The 11,282-nt window shown below is 51.9% G+C and overlaps 1 protein-coding gene across 1 annotated transcript in view; it reads right to left on the reverse strand.

Moving 5' to 3' along the window:
* The window catches only part of LOC134346413 (nucleoside diphosphate kinase homolog 5-like), a 65,532-nt gene extending 57,663 nt beyond the window's left edge, over positions 1-7,869 (reverse strand). Inside the window, exon 1 of the mRNA XM_063047782.1 lies at positions 7,753-7,869. Coding sequence (XP_062903852.1) covers positions 7,753-7,869 — 117 coding nt within the window. The remainder of the gene's footprint in view (positions 1-7,752) is intronic.
* Positions 7,870-11,282: the final 3,413 nt, after the last annotated feature.

Consider the following 11,282-nt stretch of genomic DNA (forward strand, 5'->3'; position numbering starts at 1 on the left):
TAACTGGCTGTATCACACTGCACAGGATGGGGAAAAGCTGCAGAGAGTTGTGAACTCAGTCAGCCTCATTAAGAGCAGCAGACTCCCCAGCGTCCATCATCGTGGACTCTGATCACCCACTTCTCGCTGTTACAGTCAGGAAGGAGGTGCAGGAGCCTGAAGGCACACACTCAGTGATTCGGGAACAGCTTCCTCCCCTCTGCCATCTGACTTCTCAATGATCTGTGAACCCATGATCACTCTCTCCCTCTCTTTGAGCAATTCTTGTATATTTTCTTTATAGACATGGTTGTGTATGGCAAGATGACTAATGTCATGACATGCTGTACCTCAGTGACCCTGATTGTGATCCTGGATGTCCATGGCAAAATTTACTACTCCTCATCCATTAACCCTTTCATTCCCAGAAAACCTCCGCTGGGCCCTCCCCAACGTCAGGCCAAACCTGCTCACAATACTCTGTGCGGTCTGACCAATGACATTACATCCTTGCTTTCCCATTCCAGACCTCTAAAACTGAATGTGAGTATCACATCTGCCTCCCTCACCACCAACACAAGCTGAAAATGACCGTTGAGGAATGCTGAGACAGAGAGACGGTGAGGGGGCGTTGGCGCTGACCAGGACTTTCCTCCTGGAGGGTGGAGGATTCAGGCGTGACATGATAGAAGTATATAAGGTGCTGACACACATAAACAGGGTGAAACCAGATCGTTCTTTTCCCAGGGAGCCCGCGTTAAACACAAGAGTGCATAGGTTTAAAGTCAGAGGTGACAGATTTACAAAAAGGCACATCACACAGATGGAATGTGTATTTGGAATGAGCTGCTAGATAGGGATGGGGAGGGGTGTATAGACATTGGGATGGGGATGCGGGTTAGGAGGGGTGTACAGACATTGGGATGGGGATGGGGAGGGGTGTACAGACATTGGGATGGGGATGGGGAGGGGTGTATAGACATTGGGATGGGGATGGGGAGGGGTGTACGGACATTGGGGTGGGGATTGGGGATGGGAAGGGTGTATAGACATTGGGATGGGGATGGGGTTGGGGAGGGGTGTACAGACATTGGGATGGGGAGGGGTGTACAGACATTGGGATGGGGATCGGGTTGGGGAGGGGTGTACAGTCATTGGGATGGGGATGGGATGGGGAGGGGTGTACAGACATTGGGATGGGGATGGGGATGGGGAGGGGTGTACAGACATTGGGATGGGGATGGGGATAGGGAGGGGTGTACAGTCATTGGGATGGGGATGGGGAGGGGTGTACCGACATTGGGATGGGGATGGGGATGGGGAGGGGTTTACAGACATTGGGATGGGGAGGGGTGTACAGACATTGGGATGGGGATGGGGATGGGGAGGGGTGTATAGAAATTGGGATGGGGATGGGGAGGGGTGTACAGACATTGGGATGGGAATGGGGAGGGGTGTACAGACATTGGGATGGGGATGGGGATGGGGAGGGGTGTACAGACATTGGGATTGGGGTTGGGGATGGGGAGGGGTGTACAGACATTGGGATGGGGATGGGGAGGGGTGTATAGACATTGGGATGGGGATGGGGAGGGGTGTACGGACATTGGGGTGGGGATTGGGGATGGGAAGGGTGTATAGACATTGGGATGGGGATGGGGTTGGGGAGGGGTGTACAGACATTGGGATGGGGAGGGGTGTACAGACATTGGGATGGGGATCGGGTTGGGGAGGGGTGTACAGTCATTGGGATGGGGATGGGATGGGGAGGGGTGTACAGACATTGGGATGGGGATGGGGATGGGGAGGGGTGTACAGACATTGGGATGGGGATGGGGATAGGGAGGGGTGTACAGTCATTGGGATGGGGATGGGGAGGGGTGTACCGACATTGGGATGGGGATGGGGATGGGGAGGGGTGTACAGACATTGGGATGGGGAGGGGTGTACAGACATTGGGATGGGGATGGGGATGGGGAGGGGTGTATAGAAATTGGGATGGGGATGGGGAGGGGTGTACAGACATTGGGATGGGAATGGGGAGGGGTGTACAGACATTGGGATGGGGATGGGGATGGGGAGGGGTGTACAGACATTGGGATTGGGGTTGGGGATGGGGAGGGGTGTACAGACATTGGGATGGGGATGGGGAGGGGTGTACAGACATTGGGATGGGATGGGGATTGGGAGGGGTGTACAGACATTGGGATGGGGATGGGGAGGGGTGTACAGACATTGGGATGGGGATGGGGATTGGGAGGGGTGTACAGACATTGGGATGGGGATGGGGATGGGGAGGGGTGTACAGACATTGTGATGGGGATGGGGACGGGGAAGGGTGTACAGACATTGGGATGGGGATGGGGAGGGGTGTACAGACATTGGGATGGGGATGGGGATGGGGAAGGGTGTACAGACATTGGGATGGGGATGGGGAGGGGTGTACAGACATTGGGATGGGGATGGGGATTGGGAGGGGTGTACAGACATTGGGATGGGGTTGGGGAGGGGTGTACAGACATTGGGATGGGGATGGGGAGGGATGTACAGACATTGTGATGGGGATGGGGACGGGGAAGGGTGTACAGACATTGGGATGGGGATGGGGAGGGGTGTACAGACATTGGGATGGGGATGGGGATGGGGAAGGGTGTACAGACATTGGGATGGGGATGGGGAAGGGTGTATAGACATTGTGATGGGGATGGGGTTGGGGAGGGGTGTACAGACATTGGGGTGGGGATGGGGATGGGGAAGGGTGTACAGACATTGGGATGGGGATGGGGTTGGGGAGGGGTGTACAGACATTGGGATGGGGATGGGGAGGGGTGTACAGACATTGGGATGGGGATGGGGATTGGGAGGGGTGTACAGACATTGGGATGGGGATGGGGAGGGATGTACAGACATTGGGATGGGGATGGGGATTGGGAGGGGTGTACAGACATTGGGGTGGGAGTGGGGATGGGTTGGGAATGCATATTTGTAATGAGCTGCTAGAAACAGTCATGAGACTGGCACATGAGCAATGTTTCAAACTGCAGAAGCTGGAAATCCAGAGCAACACACACAAAATGCTGGAGGAACTCCACGGCTCAGGTAGCATCTATGGAAATGAATAAACAGTGGACGTTTCAGGCCAAGACTTGTCACCTAGACAAGTCGGTGCATAGGAGGGATTTTAGATTATGAGAACACTCAGTCCTCTTTTATTGTCATTTAGAAATGCATACATGCATTAAGAAATTATACAATGTTTCTCCGGAGTGATATCACAGAAAAAAATTTTGAGGGCTCTGGGCCTAACAAGCAGAAGGGACTCGACCAGTTGGACATGAGATGCAATGGTGAGACTTTATAACGCTCTTCTGAAGCCTCACTTGGAGTATTGTGAGCGTGCTTATCTTGGAAAGGATGTGCTGAAACTGGAGAGGCTTCAAAGGAGGTTCACAAAAATGATGTCAGGATTGAAGGGCTTGTCATATGAAGAGTGTTTGATGGCTCTGGGCCTGTACTCACTGGAATTCAGAAGAGTGAGGGTTGACCTCATTGGAACCTGTCGAATTGTGAAAGGCCTTGATAGAGTGGATGTGGAGAGGATGTTCCAATGATGGGAGAGTCTAAACCAGAGGACACAGCCTCAGAATAGAGGGGCTTCCTTTTAGGGGGGAGGTGAGGAGGAATTTCTTTAGCCAGAGTGGTGAATCTGTGGAATTCTTTGCCACAGGCAGCTGTAGAGGCCGAGCCTTTATGTATATTTAAGGCAGAGGTTGATAGATTGTTTATCGGTCAGGACATGAAGGGATACGGGGAGGAGACAGTAGATTGGGGTTTAGAAGAAAAATGAATCACCATGATTCAGGCACAACAGCGAGTTAGACCGGCAGGAAGAAATTAAAAAGAAGACAGCTTTATAGGACGGGCAGTGGAGGGAGTCAGAGTAGGAGGGCTTTGGCTCAACAGGGCTTCAGCGATAACGGGCCAAGGTGGGTAAGTTACTTGTGAAGAATAGGAATAGGATGTGTGTCTGTGAGGCCGGTGTTCTGTACTGGGTGTCAGATGTGGGATGTCCGGGAGACTCCCAGCCTCCCGGACGGCCACCTCTGCATCAGGTGTGTCGAGCTGCAGCTCCTTAGAGACCTGGTTAGGGATCTGGAGATGCAGCTCGATGTCTTCGACTGGTCAGGGAGAGTGAGGAGGTGACAGATAGGAGCTTTAGGCAAGTAGTCACACCAGGGCTTCGGGAGACCAATAAGTGGGTAACAGTCAGGAGAGGGAAGGACAAGAGTCAGATACTAGAGGGTACCCCTGTGGCTGTCCCCCTTGACAATAAGTACTCCTGTTTGAGTACTGTTGGGGAGATGGCCTACCTGGGGGGAGCAACAGTGGCCGTGCCTCTGGCACAGAGTCCGGCCCTGTGGCTCAGAAGGGTAGGGAAAGGAAGGGAAGAGGAAGGCAGCAGTGATAGGGGACTCTATAGTTAGGGGGTCAGACAGGCGATTCTGTGGATGCAGGAAAGAAACACGGATGGTAGTTTGTCTCCCAGGTGCCAGGTGAGGGATGTTTCTGACCGTGACAACGATATCCATGAGGCAGGAATTTAGATTTCTGTATCATTGGGACCTCTTCTGGGGCAGGCGTGACCTGTCGAAAAGGACAGGTTGCACTTGAATCCCAGGGGGACCAATATCCTGGCAGGGAGGTTTGGTAAGGCTATTGGGGAGAGTTTAAACTAGAATTGCTGGGGGTTGGGAAACGAACTGAAGAGACGGAGGAAGGGGCTTGGCTCACAAATAGAGAAAGCTTGGAGACAGTGTGAGGGGGAAGATAGGCAGGTGATGGAGAAGGGATGCGCTCAGACTGATGGTTTGAGATGTGTGTTTTAATGCAAGAAGCATCATGAACAAAGTAGATGAGCTTAGAGCGTGGATCAGTACTTGGAGCTATGATGTTGTGGCCATTACAGAGACTTGGATGGCTCAGGGGCACGAATGGTAACTCAGAGTGCCAGGTTTTAGATGTTTCAGAAAAGACAGGGAGGGAGGCAAAAGAGGTGGGGACGTGGTACTGCTGATCAGAGATAGTGTCACGGCTGCAGAAAAGGTGGATGCCATGGAGGGATTGTCCACGGAGTCTCTGTGGGTGGAGGTTATGAACAGGAAGAGGTCAATAACTTTACTGGGTGTTTTTATAGACCACCCAATAGTAACAGGGACATCGAGCAGCAGATAGGGAAACGGATTCTGAAACAGTACTATAATAACAGGGCTGTCGTGATGGGAGATTTTAATTTCCCCAATATTGATTGGCATCTCCCGAGAGCAAGGGCTTTAGATGGAGTGGAGTTTGTTAGGTGTGTTCAGGAAGGTTTCCTTGACACAATGTGTAGATAAGCCTACAAGAGGAGAGGCTGTACTTGATTTGGTATTGGGAAATGAACCTGGTCAGGTGTCAGATCTCTCAGTGGGAGAGCATTTTGGGGATAGTGATCATAATTCTATCTCCTTTAACATAGCTTTGGAGAGGGATAGGAACAGACAAGTTAGGAAAACTTCTAATTGGAATAAGGGGAAATATGAGAAAATCAGGCAGGAACATGGAAGCATAAATTGGGAAAAGACATTCTCTGGGAACTGTATGGCAGAAATCTTGCAAATGTTCATGGGATATTTGTGTGGTGTTCTGCATGGGTACGTTCCAATGAGACAGGGAAAGGATGGTAGGGGACAGGAACCATGGAGTACAAAGGCTGTTTAAAATCTGGTCAAGAGGAAGAGAAAAGCTTACGAAAGGTTCAAAAAACTAGGTAATGACAGAGATCTAGAAGATTATAAGGCTAGCAGGAAGGAGCTTTAAGGATGAAATTAGGAGAGCCAGAAGGGGCCATGAGAAGGCCTTGGCAAGCAGGATTAAGGAAAACACACAAGGCATTCTACAAGTTTGTGAAGAGCAAGAGGATAAGACATGAGAAAATAGGACCAATCAAGTGTGACAGTGGAAAAGTGTGTATGGAACTGGAGGAAATAGCAGAGATACTTAATGAATCTTTTGTTTCAGTATTCACTACGGAAAAGGACCTTGGCGATTGTAGGGACAAATTACAGCAGAGTGAAAAGCTTGAACATAAAGACATTAAGAAAGAGGATGTGCTGGAGCAATTGGAAAGCATCAAGTTGGATAAGTCACTGGGACCGGATGGGATGTACCACAGGCTACTGTGGGAGTCGAGAGAGGAGATTGCTGAGCCTCTGCTGATGATCTTTGCATCATCAATGGGGATGGGAGAGGTTCCGGAGGATTGGAGGGTTGCAGATGTTGTTCCCTTATTCAAGAAAGGGAGTAGAGATAGCCCAGAAAATTATAGACCAGTGAGTCTTACTTCAGTGGTTGGTAAGTTGGAGAAAATCCTGAGAGGCAGGATTTATGAATATTTGGAGAGGCATAATATGATTAGGAATAGTCAGCATGGCTTTGTCAAAGGCAGGTTGTGCCTTACGAGCCTGAATGAATTTTTTGAGGATGTGACTAAACACATTGATGAAGGTAGAGCCGTAGATGTAGTGTATATGGATTTTAGCAAGGCATTTGATAAGGTACCCCATGCAAGGCTTATTGAGAAAGTAAGGAGGCATGGGATCCAAGGGGACATTGCCTTGTGGACCCAGAACTGGCTTGCCCACAGAAGGCAAAGAGTGGTTGTAGACGGGTCATATTCTGCATGGAGGTCGGTGACCAGTGGAGTGCCTCAGGGATCTGTTCTGGGACCCTTACTCTTCGTGATATTTATAAATGACCTGGATGAGGAAGTGGAGGGATGGGTTAGTAAATTTGCTGCTGACACAAATGTTGGGGGTGTTGTGGATAGTGTTGCAAAACTGGGCTGAGAAGTGGCAGATGGAGTTCATCCCAGATAAGTGTGAGGTGGTTCATTTTGGTAGGGCAAATATGATGGCAGAATATAGTATTAATGGTAAGACTCCTGGCAGTGTGAAGGATCAGAGGGATGTTGGGGTCTGAGTCCATAGGACGCTCAAAGCAGCTCTGCAGGTTGACTCTCTGGTTAAGAAGGCATACGTGTATTGGCCTTCATCAACTGTGGAATTGAATTTAGGAGCCGAGAGGTAATATTGCAGCTATATAGGACCCTGGTCAGACCCCACTTGGAGTACTGTGCTCAGTTCTGGTCGCCTCACTACAGGAAGGATGTGGAAACCATAGAAAGGGTGCAGAGGAGATTTACAAGGATGTTGCCTGGATTGGGGGGCATGCCTTATGAGAATAGGTTGAGTGAACTCAGCCTTTTCTCCTTGGAGTGACAGAGGATGAGAGGTGACCTGATAGAGGTGTATAAGATAATGAGAGGCATTGATCATGTGGATAGTCAGAGGCTTTTTCCCAGGGCTGAAATGGCTAGCATGAGAGGGCACAGTTTTAAGGTGCTGGGGAGTAGGTACAGAGGGGATATCAGTGGTAAGTTTTTTTACGCAGAGGGTGGTGAGTGCGTGGAATGGGCTGCCGGCGATGGTGGTGGAGGTGGATACGATAGGGTCTTTTAAGAGACTCCTGGATGGATACATGGAGCTTCAAAAAATAGAGGACTATGGGTAAGCCTAGGTAGTTCTAAGGTTTGGCACAGCTTTGTGGGCCGAAGGGCCTGTATTGTGCTGTAGGTTTTCTACGTTTCTGTGAAATGGCAGAGCAGACTCGATGAGCCAAATAGCCGAATTCTGAGCCGATACGGAGATGGGCTGAAGGGTCTTTTTCCTGCTGTACCTGGACTATAAGGAAGCCTGACTGAAGAATGGTCTCCTCGATCTCCAGTTCCTTGTGCACAGCATCAGGTTTGATGAGGGCCAGGGTGAACTCCACTACCGGTCGAGGGCTCTCCATCAGTCTGCAAGCGTGAGGTGTCTGTCACCGGCATGGAGGGTAGAGGGAGAGAGAGATAGGGAGAGGGTGAGGGGGTGAGAGAGATAGGGAAAGGGAGAGTGAGATGAGAGGGTGAGAGGGAGGAAGAAAAGGAGCAGGGAGGTGTCAGGAGGGGAGGGAGAGAGGGAGGGAGGGGGAGGGAGAGGGGGAGGGAGAGAGGAGGGGAGGGAGAGAGGGAGGGGAGGGAGAGGAGGGGAGGGAGAGGGGGAGGGGGGAGAGGGAGGAAGAGAGGGGGAGGGAGAGGGGGAGGGAGAAAGGAGGGGAGGGAGAGGGGGAGGGAGAGGAGGGGAGGGGGGAGAGGGAGGAAGAGAGGGAGAGGGAGGGGGAGGGAGAGAGAGAGGGAGGGAGAGAGAGGGGGAGGGAGGGGGAGGTAGAGGGGAGGGGAGGGGGAGGAAGAGAGGGGGAGGGAGAGAGGGAGGGAGAGAGAGGGGGAGGGGGGAGGGAGGAGGGAGGGGGAGGGAGAGAGGGGGAGGGAGAAAGAGACAGAGAGAGGGAGACATGGTGAGAGAGAGATGGGACGGAGAGTTGGTGAGAGAAGGAAATGGAGATAGAGAAGGGAAAACAGAATGGGAGAGAGAGATACAAAGATGGGGGGGAGACAGAAATACAGGAAGTGAGAAGGGGAACAGAGAGTGGGGTAGTGCAAAGACAGATACATTAAATGATGCTCGCACATTCTAGTGTTCGAGAGAGATGGAGAAGTGAAAACGTTCCAACAGCTGGCATCTGGGATTCATCAGGGCCAATTCCCCAGCTGGGTTGGATTCGATTTTCAGTTTACCAACTGCGGTTGGGTGTTCCTCCCTGGGAAAGGGCCCTGAGCTGTTGGAGTTCAGCACTGGTGGCCCCGTTGGGATAGATTTCCCTTCCCCTGCTGGGATTGGTTCTTTCTCACCGATTGAAATTAGTTCTCCCTTTCCCTGCTGGGATTGCCTCTCCCTTTCCCTACTGAGGTTAGTTCTCCCTTTACCTGTTGAGATTAGTTCTCCCTTCCCCTGCTGAGATTATTTCCCCCTTTCGGTGCTGGGATTGCTTCTCACTTTTCCTGCTGGGATTGCCTCTCCCCTTCCCTACTGAGGCTAGTTCTCCCTTTACCAGATGGGATCAGTTCTCCATTTCCCTGCTGGGATTAGTTCTCCATTTCCCTGCTGGGATTAGTTCTTCATTTTCCTGCTGGGATTGCCTCTCCCCTTCCCTACTGAGGTTAGTTCTCCCTTTACCAGATGGGATCAGTTCTCCATTTCCCTGCTGGGATTAGTTCTCCATTTCCCTGCTGGGATTAGTTCTTCCTTTCCCTGCTGGAATTACTTCTCACTGCTGGGATCGGATTTGCCACACCTCTGCTGGGATACGCCTCAGGGCTCCAGAGTCCACACCCACTGGTTGCTAGGTAACTCTCACTTCCGCTCCTCACCGGAAACGACGGCTTCTATGCCCCACCCTATGTGACGTCATCCACTTCGCGATTTCGTCACCAAACCGCCACAACCGGGTTTCTGCCGGATCATCGCGGATCGGCGGCGTGAATCTGTCCCGGTCCGATGTCCGGATTAAATCTCGCACCATCCCCCGCGTGAATCTGTCCCGGTCCGATGTCCGGATTAAATCTCGCACCATCCCCCGCGTGAATCTGTCCCGGTCCGATGTCCCGATTAAATCTCGCACCATCCCCCGCGTGAATCTGTCCCGGTCCGATGTCCCGATTAAATCTCGCACCATCCCCCGCGTGAATCTGTCCCGGTCCGATGTCCCGATTAAATCTCGCACCATCCCCCGCGTGAATCTGTCCCGGTCCGATGTCCGGATTAAATCTCGCACCATCCCCCGCGTGAATCTGTCCCGGTCCGATGTCCGGATTAAATCTCGCACCATCCCCCGCGTGAATCTGCCCCGGTCCGATGTCCCGATTAAATCTCGCACCATCCCCCGCGTGAATCTGTCCCGGTCCGATGTCCCGATTAAATCTCGCACCATCCCCCGCGTGAATCTGTCCCGATTAAATCTCGCACCATCCCCCGCGTGAATCTGTCCCGGTCCGATGTCCCGATTAAATCTCGCACCATCCCCCGCGTGAATCTGTCCCGGTCCGATGTCCGGATTAAATCTCGCACCATCCCCCGCGTGAATCTCTACCGGTCCGATGTCCGGATTAAATCTCGCACCATCCCCCGCGTGAATCTGTCCCGGTCCGATGTCCCGATTAAATCTCGCACCATCCTCCGCGTGAATCTATCCCGGTCCAATGTCCCGATTAATTCACCACCATCCCCGGCGTGAATCTGCCCCGGTCCGATGTCCCGAAGAAATCACGCACCATTGCCGGCGTGCAAGGTTGAAGAGCTTGCCGTCGGACCTGGTGTGTAGGTATACCCCGTCATCAGATGTCCTGAAAGCGCACAACAGTTCGAGGGAGAAGATGATCCTGAAGAGCGTCGGGGCATGGACGCAACCCTGTTCCACTCCGCTTCGGATGGGGAAGGGCTCTAAGGATGATTCATCGAGTTGTACTGTCCCCTGCATGCCGTCATGGAAAGAGTCGATGAGATTCAGCAGCTCAGAAGGGCATCCGATCTTCTTCAGGAGTGCGAAGAGGTCTCTTCTGCTAACCAGGTCGAAAGCCTTGGTCAGATCGATAAACCATATAACAATTACAGCATGGAAACAGGCCATCTCGGCTCTTCTAGTCCGTGCCGAACTCTTACTCTCACCTAGTCCCACCGACCTGCACTCAGCCCATAACCCTCCATTCCTTTCCTGTCCATATAGCTGTCCAATTTAACTTTAAACAACAACATCGAACCTGCCTCTACCACTTCTGCTGGAAGCTCGTTCCACACAGCTACCACTCTCTGAGTAAAGAAGTTCCCCCTCATGTTACTCCTAAACTTTTGCCCTTTAACTCTCAACTCATGTCCTCTTGTTTGAATCTCCCCCACTCTCAATGGAAAAAGCCTATCCACGTCAACTCTATCAATCCCCCTCGTATATAGGCAACGTACAGAGGCTGTTTCTGTTCCCAGCTCTTCTCCTGTAGCTGCCTGAGTGAGAAGATCATGTCGATGGTGGGTCTCTCTGCTCTGAAGCCACACTGGGACTCAGGGTAGGCGCGTTGTGCCAGTGTCTGCAGTCGCTTCAGAACCACTCGGGCAAATGCCTTGCCAATGGTGTTGAGCAGGAATATGCCTCTGTAATTGTTACAGTCGTTGTGGTCTCCCTTATTCTTGAACAATGTGATGATGTTTGAGTCTCGCACGACTTGGGGAACTGATTCCTCCTCCCAGCACTGACAGAGCAGCTGGTGAAGATGGCTCAGGAGCACTGGATCACTTCTGCAGGGGTGCTGTCGTTGCCTGGTGCCCTGCCGTGAGCAAGCG

This window comes from Mobula hypostoma, chromosome 5, assembly GCF_963921235.1.
Source record: "Mobula hypostoma chromosome 5, sMobHyp1.1, whole genome shotgun sequence".
Lineage (NCBI taxonomy): Eukaryota > Metazoa > Chordata > Chondrichthyes > Myliobatiformes > Myliobatidae > Mobula > Mobula hypostoma.